The following is a 24,338-nucleotide window of genomic DNA, read 5'->3' as shown; positions in this document are numbered from 1 at the left end:
TCTGTGGTGAGCAGCATTCCGCTAAGCCTCTGCGCGGCTTCCTGCGGAGGCTCTGACGCCGTTAGTGAGAAGAGCGTGGGTTAGTCGCTGACTCAGCAAGCAGCCAGCAGCGGGCCGGGGCTGTGGCTGGGACGGGGAGGCCGGGCGTCCCGTGCAGCGAGCCCAGGGCTGGCCTCAAACCCCGGAGTTCCAGGGCTCCCCTGGGGAGGAGGTGCGGGTGCTCCTAAGCGCGGGCTTCCTCAGGGCTGTTCTCAGTCGGACCTTTCTGGGTCGGCTTCTGGCGTCGCTCTGTTCGGAAGGCCTGTGAAGCAGAAGAAGAGGCCACAGCCGAGAAGCTGTGAGAGCTTCTGAATCATCGACGGTGATCAGGGCATCTTAAATCATACGACTCAGGACGGTCGCTGGAAGCTGGCCAGTCCCCAAAGCAGCATCCCCAGATCGTAGGAGGCACGTCATAAACCGTTGCCTTCCTTTCGTTCTGGTTTTAAAGCTTGGGAAAGCTTGAGTTCATCTCGTCACAGATGAGACCACGTTCCAGGCCCCTGTCTTCCCAGGTCGGCGTGACGCGGCCTGAGACGCGGTGGCTCAGCCAGGGCTGCGTGAGGGCCCCTGCCGCCCCTGCAGGAGGAGCGTCTCTGGGGCGCGTCCAGCCTCCTGGGGGCGCCGAGGGAGGGGGCGCAGTCCGAGCCGGCACGGGGCAGCCACGCGGCGCACACTCAGGCACACGCATGTGCTCACGGGGTCCTTTCAGAGCACGCACCCTGTTTTGTAACCCCACGGTGGTGACCGGAATCAGACTCTCCTGGGTACTGTCATGTCCTCCTGTGGCTCTAAGACTTGTTCTTATGGGCCATGCTCTCAGGGTAGTGTATCGGCCTAAACGCGGACGTGAATTTAGCAGCTTGAGACGACGCACACTGATGACCCCCCGTGGTTTCTGAGGGCAAGGATTCAGAGCAGGCGGGCGAGGGGATTCCGGCCGAGGGTCCCTCAGGAGGCTGCAGTAGGGGCTTCAGCCGGGGCTGCCCCATCCGAAGGCCGGACCGGGCGGGATGCCTGGCTTCCAGGAGGCCCCTCCCGTGGCTCCTCTGCACGTGGGCCCCCGCAGGGCTGCTGAGGCTCCTCAGTGCACGGGGGCCGGCTCCCCTCAGGAGGAGTGTGATGCGAGAGAGCCTTGGTGGAAAGTTCTAGATCCTCCTCCTCACCCTGTGACTACTCAGCGCCTTGTACACTGTGCTGTGTGCGTTTGTCTCTGAGCAGACCCTGCGGGACAGCGTGGCGTCTTCTCTGCTTTCAGTGGGTACAGGAGCCCAGGGAATTCAGGGCTGCCAGGACTGTCTATCTGGACTCACTGAATGTTGTGGAGCAGGAACAGAGTCCGTCTGCCGTGTGAGTGTCTGAGATGCTCAGTATCTTCCTACTGAGGCGGGGGTGCTTCTAACGATACTGTGCGTTTCCTCCTGTAGATTTTGTTGTGGTTTTTTTGTTTGTTTGTTTTTGCCGCGCCGTGCAGCATGTGGGATCTTAGTTCCCCAACCAGGGATTGAACCTGGGCCCTCGGCAGTGAAAGCACAGAGTCCTAACCACTGGACCGCCAGGGAAGTCCCTGTTGTTATTGTTGTTGTTGATAGCTGTTTTGAGGTGTAATTTCCACACTCTTCACCTCATCCACCTAAATCGTGCCGTTCCCTGCTTTATAATGTATTCATTGAGTGCAGTCATCACTACTACCAATTTTAGAACATTCCATCACTCCAAGAGGAAACCCCATCCCCATTAGCATCCCTCCCATCCCCTCCCCAGCCCCTGACAGCCAGGAACCCACTCTCTGTGTCTGTGGATTGGCCTGTTCTGGACGTTTCCCATCAGTGGAATCACACCCTGTGTGTCCTTGTCCGTCTGGCTTCTCTCACTGAGCATCGTGTTCTCAGGGTCCATCCACGTTGTAGCGAGTGTCAGTGCTTCACTCTTTTTCATGGATGGATAATATTTCAGTGTGTGGAGGGACACATTTGTTTATTCGTTCATCTGTTGATGGACATTTGGGTGGTTTCCACCTTTTGGCGGTTGTGAATCACGCCTCTGTGAACATTAATGTTCGGGTCTTTGGTGTGGGTTTTTTTTGGCTGCGTTGGGTCTTCGTTGCTACGCGCGCGGGCTTTCTCTAGTTGTGGTGAGTGGGGTCTAGTCTTTGTTGCAGTGCGCGGGCTTCTCATTGCGGTGGCTTCTCTTGTTGCGGAGCACAGGCTCTAGGCACGCGGGCTTCAGTAGTTGCAGCATGCGGGCTCAGTAGTTGTGGCTCACGGGCTTCGTTGCTCCGCGGCATGTAGGATCTTCCCAGACCAGGGCTCGAACCTGTGTCCCCTGCATTGGCAGGTGGATTCTTAACCACTGTGCCACCAGCCACCAGGGAAGCCCAATGTTCAGGGTTTTGTGTGGACGAATATTCTCATTTCTCTTGGGCAGACACCAGGAGAGGAATTGCTGGGTCATTTGCTAACTGTTTAACCTTTGAGGAGCTGCCAGACTGTTTTCCAAACCCAGCTGTCCTCACTGTTTTCTGACGTTTGCCAGGAGGCCTTGGGGCCGATCAGTGGTTCTTCCCCAGGGTTTCTGGGTCAGCAGTGGCGCTGATGCTGCGGGTCGGTTCTCCCATTTCGGGAACCACTGGTCTGCAGGGCTGTCCTGTGCTGGACCGCACATGCTCCATCTCCCACCCCCAGCCTTGTCTAAGTAATGTGAGTTCAATGGATATTTACTGCTCCATCCTTGGTAAGTTGGAGGATGTTATTAAGAACGATAGAAGATGGGTTTTTTCCTTTGCCTTAAAAAATAAGACTCTGGGCAAAAGGTCACATATCGTAATTCTATTTACAAACGTCCAGAACTGGCAAATCCACAGAAACAGAGAGTGGATTAGTGTTGTCAAGGGCTGGGGAGGGGATTGGGGCACGTCTGCTAATGGGGTGATGGGATGTTCTGGAACTAGATAGAGTTGATGGTTGCCCAGCTCTGAATGTATTAAAACCCACTGAACTGTATACTTGAAGCGGGGGCCCAGTTTGTATGAATTATATCTCAGTAGGGCTGCTGTTGCAAAGATGAGGCTTAGGACACGAAGGATGTTTCCGGAGTTGTTTGACCTGTTAGGAACGCTGCGCCATGGGGGGCCCTGCCCTGGGACCTTCCGGGCATCCGTGCCCTGGCCTGCAGGGGCTCTGCCCGCGTTGCTGTCCTCCACTGTGAAGCATGGAAATGGTGGCCTGGGCTGAGAGGGGCAGTTGCTGTCCCGGGGCAGGGCTGGCAGCTCTGGGCCTGACCGTTTCACCTCCGGCTTCAGCCCATCCTCTTCGCGGCCCCTCCTCACCGCGATAGAAACCTTCACTGGCGGGGTGGAGGTGCAGTCTAGAGTTACAGACCGTCCACACGATGCGTCGTCCTCACTTGGTTTCTGCGTGGTCTTGGGTTAGCTGGCCGCCAAGACCCCGGCGAAAGGCCAGAGCGACCCCCGACGTGCTCCTCGGGGAAAGCGGCGAGGCCAGCCCGCCGGGCGCAGTGGGGCCAGGAGAGCGCCGCTGTGGCCGGGAGGGAGGACCGCTGCTCGCCTGCTCCCGGTGGTTGCACGACTGGTGTTTCCCCATTTTACAGATGGAAACCGAGGCCTGCAGCGGTTCAGGGACTCAGAGCCAGGCCTGTGGCTTCCAGGCTGCAGGAGCGCCCGGGGGAAGTCCTGGGGAAGGAGGGTCGGGGGCTTAGACTCCGTCCCGGTCCCTTCCCCGCAGCCCGCTGGGCGGCAGGGCACTGCAGGAACAGGCGCTCCCGAAGCCAGCGTGTCCCACGTGGCAGGACATGGCCCCAGCGCTGTGGGTAGGGCTCTCTGGTAGGTCCCGCGGGTCGGGAAATGAGGCGGGGAGTCCTGGGGGCTGCAGCACCCGCCTCCTCTGGTCGCCACCATCACCGGAGGGTGGAGGGACGGCTCTAAACCCTGTCCCATTGTCTTTCAGGACAAACACCACGATGCTGCTCATGAAATCATCGAGACCATCCGGTGAGTGTGGCGCCTGCTGGGGCGGGGCCTCGGGGGCGGGGCCTCGGGGTGGGCCAGTCCTGAGTTCCCAGCAGCCCCCCAGCTGTGCGCGCCCCCATTCCTCCGTGCTGATCTGCGTCAGCATCGTCAGCATCGAGGAGGCTTGGGAAGCGGGACTGTGGGGTCAGGGGGTCAAGTCCTCTGAGTGTGACCCAGGACAGGTCTTGGTGCTTCGTGAGCTGGCTTCCTGTGGAAGAGGCTGGAAGTCCTGAGTGGCCAGCTTCCCGAGGGACCCCCTCCCCTCTCACCTCATCACCTTGTTTTACTCTTCTCCCGTGGGGTTTGCTGTGACCTTTGGGTTTGGGCTGCTCTTCCCTCTGTGAGCCTGCCCCGTGCTGTGCAGAGGAGGCCGGGTGCCCAGGAGGCTGACCCGGGCGAGATCTGGGAGGAGGGCCGCCTGCTGTGTTTCTAGTGGGCTGTCTCCTCACGTGGGACCTGAGGGTCTGATGGCCTCCAGAGTGCCCTCGGGGGCCCATGCGCGGAATCCTGCGACCACTCTTGGCTTTAGATGTTCCACGTGTGTGACCATGGCCCTGGCATCTCGCTGCATTGTTCCTTAAAATCCTTAGCTGTGTAGCCACTGCCTGGGCCACACGCCATTATATCCGCTTGAACCTGGGGCGGACAGGCTGGCAGTGCCCCAAGAAGGAGTCAGGATGGGGGTCTGGGCTGTGATGTGAGGCCCTGTCCTGCCCCTGGTGGCTGAGTGGCCTCAGACTCCCTGAGATTGTTTTCTCTGCTCTCGGGGCTGAGCAGGGCCTCCTGCAGGATTGTCTGAAAGACTGAGTGAAATCATGGGTGTGAGTCTCGCAGGGTGGGCCTGTCCAGGGGTGGTGCTGAGAATTTGGGATCTACTTTTTTTTTGTTAATGGTGTAATCTATCATAAAAATAATGGTTTAGGGGCTTCCCTGGTGGCGCAGTGGTTGAGAATCTGCCTGCCAATGCAGGGGACACGGGTTCGAGCCCTGGTCTGGGAAGATCCCACATGCCATGGAGCAGCTGGGCCCGTGAGCCACAATTACTGAGCCTGCGCGTCTGGAGCCTGTGCTCCGCAACAAGAGAGGCCGCGATAGTTAGAGGCCCGCGCACCGCGATGAAGAGTGGCCCCCGCTCGCCACAACTAGAGAAAGCCCTCGCACAGAAACGAAGATCCAACACAGCCATAAATAAATAAATAAATAAATTTTAAAAAAAGAAGAAGAAACTAGGTGAACGTTTAAAAAAAAATAAATAATAATGGTTTATAAAGCTGCTGGTTAGGAAGTGGGGCTGTGTGATTAGGCGGGGGGCACTGAGTCGGCCAGCCTGGGTTCTCACACACTCCCCGGAGCTGAGCGAGCTCCGGGGGGCGGGTTGGCCTCCCCACCTGCTTCCTTTCTGCAGGGAGGGGGTGTCCCTGCAGTGCGGGGCGTCAGGACTGGGTTTGCAGCTGTCCAGCCAGGCCTGGTCCCCTCCCGGGTTGGTGGTGCCTGCCAGCCGCAGGCCTGCTCCTCATCTCACAGGCGACTTCACCTCCTTCCCTCGTGTCCCCGAAGACGGGTTCTGTTCACTGGCAAAGAGAGTAGTTAACCTATTTTGTTTTTCCTCTTATTTTACTTTTTATCCTGGGGGATTTCCGACATGCCCAGAGGTAGGCAGTGGGTGTGATGAGCCACCCAGCCCAGCACTCGCCGACTCTCAGCTGCTTTTGTTTCACCTGTACCTCCACCCACTTTCCTCTTTTCCACGTTAGGGTTTATCATGACACAGTCGAGGTGTGGTTGAAGTGCAGGAGACTGCATGTGTGGAAAGTGTACAGTGGCCGACGTGGATGTGTGGGTGTCCCCATGTACTAGTGTACAGAGGCGTCACCCCTGTGTTTCCTTGTGCCCTCTGTCGGCCACCTCTCCGTCCCTTCTGTCCCGGGCAGCCCAACCTGCTTTCTGCTGCTGTGGATTACTTTGCATTTTCTAGAATTTTACATTTTTAAAAAATGTAACAATAGTTTTTCCTTTTTATTCGTGAGGAGTGCATCATTGCAGGATGGACCACAGTTCACTTATTCGTTTACCAGATGACAGACATGTTTGGGTGGATCTCGATTTTTGGCAATTGTAAATGAAGGTGTTGTAAACATCCCCCGGAGGTTTTTGTGTGGACACATCTCCCTTCCTTCTGCGTAAATACCCGGGAGTGGGATTGCTGGGTTGTGCTTGAAGACAGGCTGCCAAAGTGTTTTCCAAAGGGGCCTCCCCACTTGGCGCTGCAGGCAGCAGTGCAGGACCACTCCCGTGGCGCCCGTTGTTGGCAGGTGATGTTCACTGCGTTGTTTTTGCTGGTCCTGTTCGAGTCGTGTGGTGGTATCATTGCGGTTTTTATGAGAGTTTTCCTAATAATTGATGACATTCATCATCTTTTGCCTGGTTTTAAAAACTGGTTGTTTTTTAATTATTGAATTTTGAGCATTCTTTATCATTGTGATTTATCCTTTATCAGGTATGTTTTCTTCTGGTCTGTGGCTTGTCTCTTCACGCTCATGACATTGTCTTTTAAAGAGCAGATATCTTAAATTTTGATAGAAGTCCAGTTTATCACCTTTTTTTTTATGGTTTGTGGGTTTTTTGCATGCTAAGACGTGTTTGCCTAACTCAAGGTCACAAAGATTTTCTCCTATGTTTTCTGGAAGTTTTATAGTTTGGGTTTTACATTTACATCTTTTCATCCATTTTGAATAAATTTTTACATGTGGTGCAAAGTATGGGCTCAAGTTTATTGTTTTGCATGCCAGACGTCCAGTAGTTCCAGCAGCATTTGTTGATGAAACTGTCCTTTCTCTGTGGAATTTCCTTGTCACCCTTGTGAAAGATCAGTTGACAGTGTACCAGGTGGTTTATTTCTAGACTCTGTTCTGTGCCGCTGATCCATGGCTCTGTCCTTTGGGCAGTACAAAACCTTGGTTACCACAGCGTTATGGTAAGCTTTGGAATCAGACAGAGTCAGTCCTCCATCTTTGTTCTTCTTTTGAAATGTTGCTTTGGTTATTCCATCTCCTTTGCATTTCCATGTAAATATTAGAATCAGCTTGTTGATTTTTGCACAGTTTAGTTAGGAATTGAATCTGTAGGTCATCTTGGAGTTATTTGCCATCTCTGTTGAGTCTTCCAATCCATGAACATGGTATACCTTTGCACTTACTTAGGCCTTTCAACATTTCTTTTGGCAGCTCTGGCATTGCAGTGTGGAGGTCTTGGACAACCTTTTGTTAGGTTTATTCCTAGCTCATTCATGCTTTTGTCATTACCATAAGTGGGATTGTGTGTTAAATTTTAAGTTCTATTTGCCTTCTGCTACTGGGTAAAAATACTGTTGATTTTTGTGTATTAACCATGACCTTGTGCTTAATTCATCAATCCTAGTGGTAGTTTTATAGATTTCCTGGGACTTGCTGTGGAAATAATTGTATCACCTGTAAGTGGGGACAGCGTTACTTCTTCCTTTACAGGCTTCATGATTTTATTTCTTTTTCTGGACCTTATTGAATTGCCTGGAACCTTCAAGACTGTTTTGCAATGAAGTGGTGAAATCTGGTGTTCTTGCCTTTTCCCTGATCCTGGTGGGAAAGATTTAGCCTTCCACCACTGAGGTGATGTTAGCTGTAGGTTCTTCACAGATGCCCACTATGAGTTTGAGGAATTCTCTACTATTCCTGGTGTTATTTTCCCTAGGTGTGACAGTGGCATCCACTTACGTTTAAAAAAAAAGCCATAAGTTTTACAGTTAAATACTGAAATATTTATGCATGAAAACGTCACGTGTGGTCTGCTTCCAAATAGTATGGAATGGGTGCAGAAAAAGCATTTGACCAAAAAGTGTTCCTGATAAGAGCTCTGAGTACAGCAAGAGGCATGTGGCATCCACATGTCTTGCCATGATGACATTAACTTGGATCACGTGGTTGAGGTGGTATCTTCCAGATTTCTCCAGTGTAAAGTTACTGTTTTCCCCTTTTTAATTAATAAAAATCGTGGGGGAAATATTGGGTTGGCCAAAAGGTTCATTCGGGTTTCTGAACGAACCTTTTGGCCAACCCAATACTTGAAGGCTGTGCAGATATCCTGTTTCTCCTTGGACTTTTGCCTCTGATTTTAGCATCCAGAGGTGGACTGCAAGGACTAGTTACTGGGGCGTTTGAAAGATGCTTTTTTTTTTTTTTTTTGGGCCGTGCTGCGCGGCATGCGGGATCATAGTCTGAACCCATGCCCCCTGCAGGGGAAGCGCGGAGTCTTAACCACTGGACCGCCAGGGAAGTCCCAAAAGGTGCTTTTCTGTTTCCGTCATTCTCCCACCATTTATTAATTGGAACTTTTCTGTGAGGAAGGGCTGTTCCTCCTCAGGCATTGACTTCATTCTGTGGGTCATACCCCGCTGCTGTATTACTTGTTTTGCTCCTCAGGCTGTTCCTGTGCTGGCCTGGGGGGCTCTTTGTGTTTGTGCCCAGTCCCTTTGACTTGGCCCCGCCCACTCTGAGCACATCCTCACTTTCTGGAGCCGCCAGATGCTCCAGAGTCATCTTGAATTTGCTGTGTCCCAGCGCAAGAGTCGGCCACTGCTCCAGAGAGCTCTGGTTTTTCCCCTGGAGAAGAGTTTGTGCTGTTTTTTTGTTTTTTTGTTTTTTTTTTTTAATTAATTCATTAGTTAATTTTTATTTTTGGCTGTTAGGTCTTTGTTGCTGCGCGCAGGCTTTCTCTAGTTGCCGTGAGCGGGGGCTACTGTTGGTTGCGGTGCGCAGACTTCTCATTTCAGTGGCTTCTCTTGTTGCGGAGCACGGGCTCTAGGCGTGCGGGCTTCAGTAGTTGTGGCTCGTGGGCTCAGTAGTTGTGGCTCGCGGGCTTAGTTGCTCTGCGGCATGTGGGATCTAACCGGACGAGGGCTCAAACCTGTGTCCCCTACATTGGCAGGCGGATTCTTAATCGCTGCGCCACCAGGGAAGCGCTGTGCTGTTTTTTGAGAACGGGTTGTTTGTCTTCTTCCTGAGTTATAGGAATCGTTAACACATTCCGACTGAGGGCCTAGTGAGATAGCGTGTTATGCGTAGTGTGGGTGATTGCGGCTTTAATGGCATCTGGATGAGTGCAAGTTTTTAACTTATCAATTTATTCTGTGTTGGTGGGTCGTCTGGGTCATAGCCAGGAAATCTTTGCCTGCAGAGTCATGCAGTTATTTTCCCGTTTTCTTCAGGAAGCTTTGTGGTTTTAGCTTTTACATCCAGGTTTAAGATCAATTGGGAATTAATCTTTGTTTATGTCTGATGAGGGTTTGTGTTTATGGGGGGTCAAGATTTTTTTTTTCCATTCAATATTCGATCGTTCTAGCCTCATTTGTTGAAAAGATGTTCCTTTCCCCATCAAATTGCCTTGGTGCTTTTGTCAAAAATCAGCTGTTAAAATTTAGTCTATCTGTGGATTCCATGTCCTGTACCATTGATCTGTTCGTTCACCTCTCTGCCAATACCCCACTCTTGGTTACTGCAGCTTTACATTAAGTCTCAAATTAAGGCAGTGTGAATCTTGAAACAGTGCTGTTATTTTTGAAGACTATTTCGGCTATTCTAGATTCTCTGCCTTTGTATGTCAGTTTGAGAATCAGCTTGTCTGTTACTCAGAAAAAAGCCTACTGGACTTTTTCATAGGAATTATTTTGCAGTTCAGTTTGAGGAGGAGATTTAACAATATTTAGTCTTGTATTCCATGAGCATTGTTTGTTTATTTATATATTTACTATTATGTTGTCTTTTTCTCAGTGATGTTTTGTTTTCAATGTAGAGGTCTTGCAAGTTTTTCATTAAGATAATCCCTAAGTATTTACGTTTCAATGTTGTTTTTTTGTTTTTGTTTTTACATTTATTTATTTATTTATTTTTGGGTTTGTTGGGTCTACATTGCTGCACGCAGGCTATTGCTAGTTGTGGCGAGCAGGGGCTACTTTTCACTGCGGCGCGGGGGCTTCTCATTTGCGGTGGCTTCTCTTGTTGTGGAGCATGGGCTCTAGGTGCGCGGGCTTCAGTGGTTGTGGCTTGCAGGCTCAGTAGTTGCGGAACGCAGGCTCTAGGGCGCGTGAGCTTCAGTAGTTGGGGTGCACAGGCTTAGTTGCTCCGTAGCATGTGGGATCTTCAGTAGTTGCGGCACACGGGCTTAGTTGCTCCGCGGCATGTGGGATCTTCCCGGACCAGGGCTCGAGCCCATGTCCCCTGCGTTGGCAGGCGGATTCTTAACCACTGGGCCACCAGGGAAGTCCACGTTTTAATGTTATTTTAAGTAACATATAAAATCGTTCCCTTGGGCTTCCCTGGTGGCGCAGTGGTTGAGAATCTGCCTGCCAATGCAGGGGACACGGGTTCGAGCCCTGGTCCGGGAAGATCCCACATGCCGTGGAGCAGCTGGGCCCGTGAGCCACAATTACTGAGCCTGCGCGTCTGGAGCCTGTGCTCCGCAGCAATAGAGGCCGCGATAGTGAGAGGCCCGCGCACCGTGATGAAGAGTGGCCCCCGCTTGCCACAACTAGGGAAAGCCCTCGCACAGAAACGAAGACCCAAGACAGCCATAAATAAAATAAATAAATAAAATTTAAAAAAAAAATAAAGTAAAATTGTTCCCTTGGGCTTCCCTAGTGGCACAGTGGTTAAGAATCCACCTGCCAATGCAGGGGACACGGGTTCGAGCCCTGGTCCGGGAAGATCCCACATGCCGCGGAGCAAGTAAGTCCGTGAGGCACAACTACTGAGCCTGCGCTCTAGAGCCCGCGAGCCACAACTACTGAGCCCGCGTGCCACAACTACTGAAGCCCATGCGCCCTAGCCCGTGCTCCGCAACAAGAGAAGCCACCGCAATGAGAAGCCCGCACACCACAACAAAGAGTAGCCCCCGCCTCTGCAACTAGGAGAAAGCCTGCGCGCAGCAACGAAGACCCAACCCAGCCAAAAATAAATAAATAAATAAATAAATTTATTTAAAAAAAAAAATTGTTCCTTTTTAAAATTCTTTGTTGCTGGCATTTATAAATGTAGTTGATCTTTGTCCTGTGACCTTGCTGAATTCACATGAGTTCTGGTAGGTCCTCTGTAAATTCCTTAGGATGGTCTGTGTATTGAGTCATGTGTGTGTGAGTAGGGACAGTTTTGCTTCTTCCTTCCCTGTCTTTATGCTGTGCATTCCTTTTTCCTGCCTTGTGGTGCTGTCCAGGACCTGTGGTAGAAGGCTGAGGGTCCCTGCCCATCCCATCCTTGGGGAGCGCAGGCTCGCACTGCCAGCTTGGTACTGGCTGCGGGGGCCCTTGCCTTCTGTGCTAGGGGCCTCCCAAGGGAACGCAGGTGTGCTGGACAAGAGCTCGCCAGCAGTGAAGGCGATCACCCTGAAGGCCCAGGTGGAGAGGCTGTGATGACCATGGGGGCAGTGACTCCAGGGGCCCTTGGGTCTGAGGGAGCCGGGGGCTGGGGGGGATGACACACGGGAGCCAGCACTGCTCAGCTGCCCTGGTGACTGTGAGCTTGGGCGGGTCTCACAGGGAGGGGAGCCAGACCCCTGACGTGGGAGCGCCGGCCACCAGTGGCTAGGGCCAGTGTGTGTGTTTGGAGGGGCCTGGGGTCTGCACGATGGAGAAAACTACCTGCTGCTGGATGAGGCAGTCTGGCTGGATGACACAGGGACCCAGGTGGGCACAAGAGAGCCGGCTCTCCTTCCTCTCCAGGCCTGTGGTCTCCTTGTACCCCTCCTGGCAGAGCCCCAGGCAGCAGCGGGCTTGTTGCTGAGAGACAGCAGCTCCACCACGACCCCATGCCCTTCATCAGGTGGAGGGTGGCTCTTTCTGTTTCTGGTTTCCTGAAAGTTTTTATGTGAATAGGAATTGAATTTCGTCATGTGCGTTTTCTGTATCTTTTGAGACGATCGTGTGACTTTTTTTCTCTTTTATTCTCTTAATGAGGTAAATTACGGTGACTAGTTTGTTTCTGTTTTTGTTTTTGTTTTGGCCGTGCCACACGACATGTGGGGTCTTAGTTTCCCAACCCGGGATCGAACCCGTGCTCCCCGCAGTGGAAGCACAGAGTCTTAACCACTGGACCGCCCGGGAAGTCCCTGCAGTGACTAGTTATAGAATGTTAAACAACTTTTCATTCCTGGGATAAACTCTACGTGAATAAGATGTATTGCTGACTTCAGTTTACTAATATTTCTAAAGGATTTTTGTGTCTGTGTTTGTGAGGGATACTGGTCTGTAGATTTCCTTCCTCGTGATGACTTTATGTTTACAAGGCTTTGTCTTTCTCTGGTTTTGCTGTCAGGGTAACGTTGGCCTCATAAAGCTGAAAAGGATTAGTGTTACTTCTCCAGTGATCCATAGAATTCACCAGCGAAGCTACCTGGGCTTGGAGTTTCTTTGTGGGAGGTATTTGATTAGGAAGTCACGTTCTGTAATAGGTATAGGGCTATTCAGATGTTCTGTTTCTTCTTCTGTCAGTTTTGGTAATTTGTGTCTTTCAGGGAATTTGTTCATTTCTCCCAAGTTGTTGAGTTTATTGACATGGCATTTTTCATAATATCCCTTATTTTCCTTTTATTCTCTGTAAGTTCTGTAGTGATGACTCCTCTTTCACAACTTTTCTCAAGATTGTATCAGGATCCAGTCAGGGTTACACCTTGGGTTTGGTGGATATATTTTTGTCTTTCAGTCCGCAGGTTCCCCCTCCATCTCTTTTTTTCCCTTGCAGTGTTTTTTTGTTTTTGTTTTTGTTTTTTGGGATCTTAGTTCCCCAACCAGGCATTGAACCCAGGCCCTTGGAAGCGAAAGCTCGGAGTGCTAACCACTGGCCTGGCCCACCAGGGAATTCCTTCAGTGTGTTTATTGAAGAAGCCCCGTTGTTTGTCTTGGGATTAGTTAATTCTTCAAATAATAGTTCCCTTTCATTTCTGGTGGATACGTTGCTTTTCAGACTCCCTGATTTGAGCTGATTTGGTTTCCTAGACCCTGTAACACATTAAGTCCATTTAGCTCCCAATGGACAACATTGTTGGAACTTGAAGCAATGTAATACTTGTGTAATTCATAAGGACAGCATCATTGTAATGACAGCATTGTAAACTTCACAGCCTTTGTTTTGAAGTAACACCTCCCTTCACTCTTTCACATTTTGAGTTGGGTAATGAGGATGTTTTGTTTTTGTATTTGTAGAGTAAACAGTGTTTAAGAACAGTGTTGAGAGTAAAAAACAGAGCACTAATACTAGTTTTCTTTGTGTTTCAGGTGGGTCTGTGAAGAAATCCCAGATCTCAAGCTCGCTATGGAGAATTATGTTTTAATCGACTACGACACCAAAAGGTAAGCCGGGTTCTGCCTGGGCTGCGTCTGCACTTGGGACGGGCTCAGCGTGTGTGGACACAGCCTATAATTAGATCTTCCTCGATGCTGCAGGCTGATGGGAAAGTTCCTTTTAGAGTTTCCTTTCAGAGCCAGCATTGAGTTATTTTGGTAGGAAATGTTTATCCAATATTGGCAGAGGCTGTCAGAGTGAGGACATAATTGGAAACGGCACGTTGCAGCAACTGGGATTGGTGTGTGTGTGAAACTACCCCAAGTTAGGAGTCACTCTTCACGGCAGGCAGCTGCCAGCGCCGGCGGCCTGGCCTGGGGAGCCTTGGGCCCTGCCCAGCTCTGGTCAAGGTCTCACTTGGCTTTGGCCACGTCTAGCAGTTTCCTACAGCCACATCCTGGGTCTCCGAGGAGAGTCCTGTGGGTGGGGAAGGGCGAGGCCGTGTCTGGAATGCCTGCCTGGAATTTTTTTTGTTTTTCTTTGAGAAACGCTCCTGCCTGTCTCCGTCCTTGGTCCTTGGCAGTCTCGAGGTGGCTTGCAGGCTCCAGCTTAGGTAGCTGCTCGTGGCAGAGAACGCGGCCCCGAGGCGCCCTCGAGCCCCGCACAGGCCCTGCTGCCAGACCTGCTCACGTGGGCTCACTTCCGCGTTTGGAGGACTTGTGGTCCTGGCCGGCCTTCCCGGCCTCAGTCAGCCCCTGGTCCCACCCCCTTGCCTCCCCCTCCTCCCTGTTCAGTCATCAGTACTTGCTGTTGTGACAAGAGGCCACCCGTGCTGGCCCCTCGTCCAGAGCAACCAGACCCCCGCAGCGTCGGCACAGGTGGCCACACGGGCTCGGGCGGCCAGCGCATCCGTGGGTCCTGACCCCTGATGAGGACGCCTCCTGCCCCTGGGGTGAGGGCGGCTGTGGCCGCTGACCTTGAATGATGGTCTTGAGGTCCGTGCAGCTCATGTCTCATGACGGTTGAGTGCCATGGGCCCGGCCTAGAGCAGCCGGGGTGCTTAAGGGCGCTTTTGGTGCAAGGTGCTTGCAGGTGGGGGTTTGGTGTTCTTCCCTCCGTGTTCAGCCGGTTGAGGAAAGACTGGAAGGACGTGGGGCTGGGCGAGGGCAGGGGGCGGTCTGACGGCGCCCACCCCAGGGACCCGTGCGACCTCAGGGTCTGTGACGGCAGGGCCGGCACAGAGGGCCGAGCTCCTCTGTCGGGTGGATCCCGGCAGGGATCAGGGTGCCCAGGTTCCCCTGAGCTTCCGTGTTGCTCATCCTCCCAGGAAAAGGTCTCTTCCAGGGTGTAGCCAGAGGCTTTGAAGGAGGTGTAGAAGTCAGAACACAAGGAAGTGAGGTTGCGAACTAGTGCGTTGTTTTCTCCCTGAGGCCTGCGTAGGAAGACAGGAGCTGGAAATGGACTGGCCATCGCGTCCACCCTTCCATTTCGAAGAGTGGGTGCCTGGGGCCAGGGACGGGCATGTCACTCACAGACACTGCACTCGGGTGGCTGCTGGGCCGTGCTCCCCGGGACCCCGCGGCCCGGTGCTGGGCTGGACCCCTCGTGCCTGTGCACGTGGTTAGCTCCCCCGGAATGTGGGTTTCCTGCCTTGTTGCGGCGTGTCAGCCTGCTCCCAGCGTGTTGGAGCCGCGTATCCCTCTCTGTGTGTCTGTGTGTGAGTTTCACAGGCTTCAGCCGTGCCTGCTCTTTCCCGCTTGAGATCTCTGGCTTTTCAGCTGCAGCTGCCATTCTAGGAAACTGAACTTGCCATATGGTTACAGGTCCCAGTTGAATTCTTTTACTTCTGTTAGGAAGGAAGGAAGGTGCACTTAAATTCCCAGAGTCCTTCCAGGGCCAGGGTTGAGGGCCGGGGGGTCTCGAAGATGCAGGTGGGGAGGGGCTGCGGGGGGTGCTCCCTGCACCCCTGTGTGCATCCTTGGGTTCCCCGGGGTCCTGGCGTCTCACTGGGGAGCAGCCGTCTTGCTGCCCTGCCTGTAGGGGGTGTTGGACGAGCCCCCGAGTGACAGCCCCTCCCCTGTGCAGCGCAGGCACCAGGCACAGCCCCTCACTGCGGGCCTCGGGCAGGTCGTTCTCCGCGGGGCCGTCCCAGGCAGCCCCCGCCCCATCTCTCAATGCCACTGGTGACAACCACAAATGGCCCCAGATACCGCCCCGGGGGTACCCCTGGGTTAGGGGATTCCGTTGAAAACTCATTCCCTTGGTGTTTGGGAGAGCCTAGTCTTGTTAAAAACTCCTGACAACTCCCTTGTTAGGCGTCTAACACAGGCTGCTTATATCTGTGAAAGTGTCAGAAACTTAAACAGGTATAGTAAACAGAAGTGATGTCGGCGTGAGGGGGGAGGTGCTGACCCTACTCTCTGCAGAGCCGGGCTGTCGGCTGTCATCCCCTTCCACCCGACCAATAGAGCAGGAGCCCGTCTGCCTCCACGTGGCCCTCGGTGCCCCGGCTGTCCCCCCGCCCACTCACGTTAGGCCGAGGGGTAAACATGGAGGCTCCCCCCGGCTAGGACGGGGAAGGGGCGGCCCAGCCCTGGGGCGGTGGGACTTCATTGCATCCACGGGTTGGGGGTGAGGCAGCCTTGGTCCCGCCCGCCTCTCTCTGCGGATGGCTGTGCGTAGCCCTTTCCTCACCCAAGGCCCGCAGGGCGCCGCTGCCCGAGGCTTTGACCCGTGAGCCGACCCCTCCGCTCTGGTCTCGAGGCCCCATGATGCCCCTGGGACCTCTGCCCCCTCCCACGAGGCCCGGTGCCTTGTTCCGAGCTCGGCGTGGCCAGCGGCTATCCCCTGCCTATTTCAGCTTCGAAAGCATGCAGAGGCTCTGTGACAAGTACAACCGGGCCATCGACAGCATCCACCAGCTGGTATGTGGTCTTCACCTGCCCCTCGGGCCCGCCGCCGCCTCCGGCCCACGCTGTGCTTCAGGACCCCGGTGCCTGTCGAGTCGCTTGGGTGCTTCAGCCCGACCCCTGAGGCCCTGGGAGTGCAGAGTCTGCAGCACCCCAGGGCGTTGGACCGTGTAGTGGGGAGGGGGCGGGGAACCGCAGCCGCTGTGACGCAGACAGTCGGAACTGAGCGACCTCGTTACTTCCAAGGGGGTCCCGGGCCCTGGTCGCCCCTGGGGGCCACGGCAGGCGGGCGGGTGACGGGGAGCCTTCCTGGGGCTTCTCCGTCCTTCACCCACCCCTCGGGCACTCTGGGCGCTGGGACAGACCAGCTAGGAGAGGGGAGCTGTGCTGGGGAGCTCACACTGCTTGGGTCCAGGGGTGCACACGTGTGCACACGCACCCCCGCACGGGTACACGCGTGCACGCAGGTTCATACTACACACATCCACACACAGGCTCACACACACGCTCCCGCGCACACGTGTCACCATTGGGGGCAGTGGCGTGGCCGGCGGGGTGGGGCCCAGGTGGACCGACTGGCGCCCCCTGTGCCGCAGTGGAAGGGCACCACGCAGCCCATGAAGCTGAACACGCGGCCGTCCACGGGGCTCCTGCGCCACATCCTGCAGCAGGTCTACAACCACTCGGTGACCGACCCCGAGAAACTCAACAACTACGAGCCCTTCTCCCCGGAGGTGTACGGGGAGACCTCCTTCGACCTGGTCGCCCAGATGATCGACGAGATCAAGATGACCGAGGACGACCTGTTTGTGGACCTGGGTAGCGGTGAGTGTGGGCCAAGCCCGTGTGCCCGCCGGGAGGGGTCCGGGGCAAGTGCTAGGCAGTGGGGGAGCCCTGACCCTGCAGTCCTAGTCAGCACACCCCTCCCCCCACCCGGCAGGCCGCAAACCAAGCCTGCCTTTCCAGTGCCCAGAAACCTGCCCCTTCACTCCTGCTCAGCCAGCCTGAGAAGGTCTGTGGGCTCCGCCCAGCCGCCAGCGCTGAGCTGCAGCTCTGCTTCCCGCCCCCCGCTCCCCCCACCCCCCCGTGCCTGCTGCTGCGGAGAGGAGAGCCCTGCTCCCTGTGCTCCCAGGCCTCGTGGCTGCACTCCCTCCTGCTCCCTCCTGGGCCTGGGGCTGCTCCTGGCTCTTGGTCCACAGGTGGCCCCAGGGACCACCGAGGTGGACCAGCCCCCACCTTGCTGGCGGTCCCTCCCCCCTGCCCGCACTCACCAGCCCAAGCGGCCTCCTTGCTTGCTCACGGGGCGTCCTTCTGCGCAGAGTGGAGACTCCTGGGGTTAGGGCCTGGCAGGCGCACACGTGGCACGCCGTGCTGCCTGAGTAAGCATTGGGCTGACTGGTTCCTGGTGGGACCCGTGAGGTCATGGGCTGACGGGGGTGCTATCTGGCATGTCGTTGGGCAGCTCCATCAGGAACCCCCAGCATAGCCCGCTGGGGCATCTCTGCCACCCCATGTGATCTGCTCACAGACCCGAAAGCCCTGTCTCAGCCGGGCAGGCGCCCTGCAGATGGGGACGAAGATGGCTTCTTTCGTGGTGTCATCGTCGGTTTAAGTCCTCTTTAAGTGTACGATTCATATTTTAATAAGAATGCACGTACTTCAAAGGTCATTCCTTTAAAAGCCTGTAAAATTCCCCTAGTGTCAGAAGGCTTATGATTTCTGAGAAGCGCCAGCCTCCTCAGGTCCAGCTCTCCACACCTTCCCCCTGTCCCCTGGGAGGGACCGCACATCCTCTCCCGTGTTTACCCCGTGTTTCTGAATAGAGGTTTGTTTTCATCGTTGGAGTACATTCTATTCAAAATGGGAAATCAAGGGGCTCCTGACACTTTATTTGAAGTGCAACTGATCTAAGTTCAAGGAGAGACCATTTAAAAAGCTTCCTTTTGTCATGAAGCCTAAATGCCCGCAGACTCTGCCTCCGTCCTGCTGGCATGTGTGGTGTGGGGCTCTCCCGCCCCCTCTCTGAGCCCGCTTCAGACTCGGCTGAGGATGCGAGCTGGCCGTGTAGTGGAACCGTGGTGTGTCCGGGGCGGGCGGGAGCCTTCCCGAGGGGTTCCTGGGTCTCACACAGCTGGGTCTGTGTCTGGACAGTTAATGCCACATGGGGCCGTGGACCAAGGACGGATTCTGGTTGGGGTGCCGTGGAGTGTTGTCCTTGGATGATGAAGTGGAACCCAGATGGCTGTCCCCTGGTGGCGGCTCAGCCCACGGCCTGGGGCATTTGAACACATTCTGTGACCTCGGAGAGCGCTCGGGCACCTTTGCTGAGAGCCCGTGGCCTCTGCCTGGTGACCTTGTGGCCATCGCCCCAGTGGCTGGGGTGTGGCCTCTGTCACAGTGCGCATCTGACACCTGCTGCTGTCTCTCTCTCTCTCTCTCTCTCTCTCTCTCTCTCTCTGAAGGAGTGGGCCAGGTTGTGCTGCAGGTCGCCGCGGCTACCAACTGCAAACATCACTATGGTGTCGAGAAAGCTGACATCCCGGCCAAGTACGCGGAGGTGAGCGCTTCTGGGCCCTGGGCACGGTTGCATCTGTCGCTTTTCTTTCCAACCTTGGTTTGTGGTGGCCTGTGGGGCGAGGGCGTGGCCTGTGCCGGGGGTCAAGGGGAGGGGAGTTCCCCCAGCACCGTGGGGTCAGCTGGCGTCACCCTTGTGCCAGCGTCTGCCTGGGGGGCGGCAGGGTCTGGGGAGAGCACACGTCTGAGCGGTGTCATCCCCACAGGAACGTGTTTAGAGTTGTGGTTCGCATGCCCGCTGACTCGGGTTCCCTGTGGTTGGGAAGCCTTTGCCAGGGACCCCGGAGCGGGCGGGCGAGGGGAGGAAGGGGGCTTGGGGAGCCGTGGGTGCCCTCCCGGCTGCCTGGTTCCTGACGGGCTGTCTGGTTCGGCTCCCTTGCAGACCATGGACCGAGAGTTCAGGAAGTGGATGAAATGGTATGGAAAAAAGCATGCAGAATACACAGTGAGTGCCACCGCTCCATGCCCCGTGGCTGCTGGTGCAGTGCCTGCCCTGAGCCTCCGCCCCCGGGGGCGGGGGCAGCTCCCCTGCCCGGAGCGCCCTCCCCACGCTTTCCACCCTCTGCCGGCCACTCTCGTCCTCCCTCCTGGGGGCCCTTGCGGGCGCTCAGAGAACAGAGGTGGCCCACGTGGCATTTCTCTTCCTCAGCCCCCCAGGCACCGGCAAGGCCTCGGAGCACCGGCTCTTTCAGAGGCAGCGCCCCTCCCGGGTCGGCAGGTGGGGGCGGCAGGGTGTGGGCGAGGCGACCTCTGCCCCGTCCGCGGGCCGTCTGAGGGCATCTTTCTCCTGCTTGCCCCCCGCAGCAGTGTGGGGCCCAGCGGATGAGTCCCCCAGCTGTCCCGGTGCTGCCTGCCCCTCTGCCCCTCACTCAGCATCGCTCAGCCCGGCCTTTCGACGCCGAGGTTCCTCAGGTCTCGCTCCTGGATCCTGGACGCTCTGGCCTCTCTCTCTGCTCCTCCTGCCCAGGGTGTCCGCGTCCGCATCCTCGGCTCGAGTGCGTTTCTGTGCTCAAGGCTCCATCAGTCTTCCTGCCAGGTTTCGGTTGCCTGTGGACGCACGGCCGCCACGCAGCCACCATACCCTGGGCCGCTGCTGGGGCATCGCAGGGGGCGGGGTCCGCAACCGGATCTTCACCACACCCACCACTTCCCATCTCACGCCCCCCCAGGTCACTTAGACCCCAGCTGGCTGCGACGTGGTCCTGACGCCCCCTCCCAGAGTTCCTTGCCGTGCTCGCTGCTCTCCCTGCGCCGTCCTGCGGGCAGGGTTGTGGGGCCAGAATCGGCGTCCCCGTCGCCTCGGGGACCCAGAGTGGGTCACGTAATCGTAGGTGGGAGGCAGATGGGGGCGCAGGAGAGGGGGCTCCAGGCTCTTAGAACAGCCTAGCCATTTCTCCTTTCATGGGTCATGCTTTCGGTGTCGTGTTTAAAAGCCAAGCCTCAGCTCACCTAGGTTTACCCTCACGGTATCGTATAGGAGTTCTGTGGCTGTGCGTTTTGCCTGTAGGTTCGTGGTTTCTTTCTGGTTACTTCTTGTGGAGGGAGTGAGGTCTGCGTCTACATTCATTTCTCCGTGTGCAGACATCCAGCTGCCCCACCCCGTCTGCTGCAGGGCTGCCTCTGTCTGCTGAGCCGTCTTTGTTGATTCGTCCGAGGCCAGCGGCCGCTCCGCTCCGTCCCACGCTCTCCCCGTCTGCTCTCTCAGTGGCACCGCAGTGTCTTGACAGCTGCGTCTTCGTGAGAGTCAGTCCTGAACCACGTGGCATCGGGCCTCCAGCCTCGTCCTCCTCCTTCAGTGATGTGCTGGCCACTCTGAGGGGTTTGCACTTGACTTCTGTCTGCTCTGTGCTGACGTACAGCCATAGCCTCATCCTGCAGCCTTCCTGTAGCTGCTGTGTTAGTTCCAGGGTTGCCGTCGCTGTCGTTGATTCTTTTGGATTTTCTACATAGACGATAACATCACCTTTGAACAAAGGCAGTTTTATGTCTTCCTTCCCGATCTGTACCCTTTCCTTTTCTTGTCTTATTGCATTAGCCGGGGCTTCTAGTATGGTGTTGAAGAGCGGGGATGAGAGGGCATACCCTTGCCTTGCCCCTGATCTTAGCAGGAAAGCCTCAAGCTTCTCACCATGGGTGTGATGTTAGCTTCAGGGTTTTTTTGTGGATGTTCTTTTTTAAGTTGACGAAGTTCACCTCTGTTGTTATTTTTGTGCTGAAAATCTTTATTGTGAATGGGGGGGGGGTATTGGGTTTTGTTAAAGCTGCTTTTGCATTGTGTGATTTTCTCCTTTGGCCTGTTGAGGGGACAGAGTACGGAGGTTGATGTACTTCCACGCCCGGGGTAAATCCCACCTGGCCCTGGGGTATAGCTCCTATTTCGTTGAGGTTGTTTGCAGCCAAGAGGGATGCTGGTCTGTAGTCTTCCTTTCTCGTGACGCCTGGCTTTGGCATCGGGGTGGTGTGGCTTCGTGGCGTGAGCTTGGCCGTGCCCTCTCTGCTTCTGCTCTGCTGTTCCTGGACCAGGAGTTGCACATCTACAGGCTGGGCCCAGCTCCCCTCCCCTTTTTCCTGGTGGGATCTCTTGCAGGATTCTCTCCCCTCGGTGAAAAACGAGGGGTGTATCCTCTGTCCTCCTGTGTCCCTCCTGCATCTCAAGTCCTCTGGTGTTCGTAGCTCAGGCTCAGGGCAGTCAGTCCAGTTGGTTTCTGTTTCCAGGAAACTTCTTCCTGCCCAGTCCCTAGATCCACCGGCATGCTGCTAAGAGTTCCTGGGTGGTTTACCGTTTTCCTAAGACCTCATGACGTCCTAAAACATAGGTTTTTAAATTTAAGAAGTGCCTCCTGCTTCTGGTGAGAGGGCCAAGCAGTTCAAGCCCATAGCATAGAAGTCTGCATTGACATAGGTCCCAGGGATGCCCCGATGGATCCGCGGGCAGCCTTCGCTGCTTTATTCGGAGTGTGGTTCTAGCTGCTGGTACAATCCCCGCTGCTGGAGGGAGAGGCGGGGGTGAGGTTGGTGGGCTGCCCGCCCCGGCGGGTCACCTCTCCTTCCTTCCTCCCCTCGTCACCTTTGGGCGGCAGCGCCTGGCCTGGTGGGTGTTTGGGGGTCAGTGGCACGTCAGCTGGCTCCTTGGCGGGGCTCCCTGTGTGTGAACCTTCTCGCTCTTTGGCCTCGTGAGGTCCAGGGCGCTTGTCAGTTGCCCTTGCTCTGCGGCCTCGCGAGGTGGCTGCGAGCAGAACTCGGCTCAGAGGACTCCTGGTCGCGGCCTTGGCGGCCGTGTCCGGAGCGGCAGCCAGCTGTGCCTCTGGCGCCCACGTGGCGCTGCTCCAGGAGGGTGTGGCGACAGTCCCTGCCCAACGCCTGGATTTGGCAGGAGCTTGCCGGCTGGGTCTGGAAAGGTGCCCCCACTGCGGCTCTCTGTGGCTGGGAGCAGGTGCCCTGGTTGGCGGGCAGGGTCCTGCCTCTGTCACTTAGTAGCTGAGCGGGGAACGAAGCCAGCAGGAGCCTCCGAGCCCGGCATGTTTCCTGGCGCCCGAGCCGCCTCTTCGGTCCCTGCCCGGCCCTGCAGCCCACAGCTCTCCTCCCGTCGGAGCCCCTGGGCCCTCCCTACGCCCGGCTTCTGCCTGCGTCTGTCACACCTCAGGGCGCCCCCTCCGCCTGGCGACAGCCGGGTGACCCCGTGCTGTCGGCCCCTGGCAGTGGGCCTGGCACACAGGTTTCGCGTGCCTGGGGCGGTGGCGGCCTCCCGGAAGTGCTGTGTGGGGAGGTACCCCCGGCCAGGTCCCCGGGCAGGCAGTGGCAGCCCCTGTGCCTATGCGGGCTGGAGTCCGTTCTTCTTTCTCTTTTTTTTTTTTTTTTTTAAAGAAAGCTGCGTTTTTTTTTTTTATAGCTACTTTATTTATTTATTTTATTATTTATTTTTGGCTGTGTTGGGTCTTCGGTTCGTGCGAGGGCTTTCTCCAGTTGCGGCAAGCGGGGGCCACTCTTCATCGCGGTGCGGGGACCGCTCTTCATCGCGGTGCGCGGGCCTTTCACTATCGCGGCCCCTCCCGTTGCGGGGCACAGGCTCCAGACGCGCAGGCTCAGTAGTTGTGGCTCACGGGCCCAGCCGCTCCGTGGCATGTGGGATCTTCCCAGACCAGGGCTCGAACCCGTGTCCCCTGCATTAGCAGGCAGATTCTCAACCACTGCGCCACCAGGGAAGCCCCGTTCTTCTTTCTTATCCCCGCGTGCGTTTCTCCACACTGGAGGTGTTGGTTATCTTGGGGCCAGTCACGGGTCCTTGGTGGGGGGTGACATCTTCCTGCCACGGTTAACTTGGGCACATTGGCCCCAGCGACACAGAGCCGACTCAGCCAGTCTGTGTCAAGAGGCGAATGGCGGCGGGGCCGGGACAATGGCTGTTTTCTTGCCTTGAACGTGAGGCCACAACAGAGCAGTGGCGCTGTGGCTTGAAACGGTGTGGCTTGGATGGGTGAGCCCCCATGGAGAGAGAAGCCACATCAGGACAAGCCTGCGGGACCCCAGGACGCAGCAGACGTCGTCCTCACATTGCAGTTTATTCAGAGACAGGACGGAGCAAAACCAGCGGAGGGAAGAGGCGTCGGGTGGGTCCAGGGGACCGGGCGCAGCTTCCAGACTCCACAGGGCGCGCTTCACTCCCCCAAGCGAGACGCGACAGCACGAGCGAGGTGCGGGCCCCAGGGAGGCTCACAGGACCCAGCCCAGGGTTCTCACTGGGGGCCGGTCAGCCGAGACCCCAGACTCTGGGAGGAGAGCAGGTGCCCATGTGGACCCCATGTTTTCCCGGAGAGTGTGCGGACAGGGAGCCCCTGAGGTCCGGTTCCAGACACCGAGCGGCCTTCCCAGGACACGGCCTCAGGCCTGCAGCTTGAGCTTTTTCCTTTGCGGCATCGTAAGGACTTTGGACTTGGGTCAGTGTCCCGAGCCTGCTGGGCTGTGCGCAGGGAACCGTGGCAGCCTCAGGAGGGGAGAGGACCCAGCGAGCAGACGCAGACGTCCAGGACGTAGACCTCCCACGGCACCTTCGTGTTTTAGGACAGCCATCTCCGTTCTGCCCTGCGGGGCTCGGCCCCTCATGTCCCTGGGTGACTCCTGGGTGCTGGAGGGCGCCGGACCTGCAGCTGCTGTGCCTGGGTGCCGTGGCACTCACAGGCTCCTCCGCTTGGGGTCTTCCCTCCTGCTCGTCCGAGGCAGGCTCAGGGGCCAGCCCTGCTGGGTGGTGCTGCCCCATTGCTGCCTGGAGGGCCTCCGGTCACCTGGTGGCTTGTGGGGTGCAGACGGGGGCCGCCAGCAGCCACCTCCACCCTCCCCCAGAGACGCTCTGTCTTTGGGTCCGCCTGTCCTGGACGTTTCCCATCAATGGAATCACACACTGTGTGTCCTTCTGTGTCTGGCTTCCCTCACTGAGCATCGTGTTCTCAGGGTCCGTCTACGTTGTAGCGAGTGTCGGGGCTTCACCCCTTT

General features: G+C 56.1%; 1 protein-coding gene across 1 annotated transcript in view; it reads left to right on the top strand.

Annotated features, from left to right (window-relative positions):
* Positions 1–24,338, top strand: part of DOT1L (DOT1 like histone lysine methyltransferase) — a 58,289-nt gene that overhangs the window by 8,796 nt on the left and 25,155 nt on the right. The window contains exons 2-7 of the mRNA XM_036848517.1: positions 4,005–4,048; positions 13,362–13,436; positions 16,229–16,292; positions 16,874–17,102; positions 18,740–18,834; positions 19,234–19,296. Coding sequence (XP_036704412.1) covers positions 4,005–4,048; positions 13,362–13,436; positions 16,229–16,292; positions 16,874–17,102; positions 18,740–18,834; positions 19,234–19,296 — 570 coding nt within the window. The remainder of the gene's footprint in view (positions 1–4,004; positions 4,049–13,361; positions 13,437–16,228; positions 16,293–16,873; positions 17,103–18,739; positions 18,835–19,233; positions 19,297–24,338) is intronic.

This window comes from Balaenoptera musculus, chromosome 3 (assembly GCF_009873245.2).
Source record: "Balaenoptera musculus isolate JJ_BM4_2016_0621 chromosome 3, mBalMus1.pri.v3, whole genome shotgun sequence".
NCBI lineage: Eukaryota > Metazoa > Chordata > Mammalia > Artiodactyla > Balaenopteridae > Balaenoptera > Balaenoptera musculus.
Note: the sequence above shows the minus strand (reverse complement) of the source record. Positions and strands in the feature narration are given on the sequence as shown.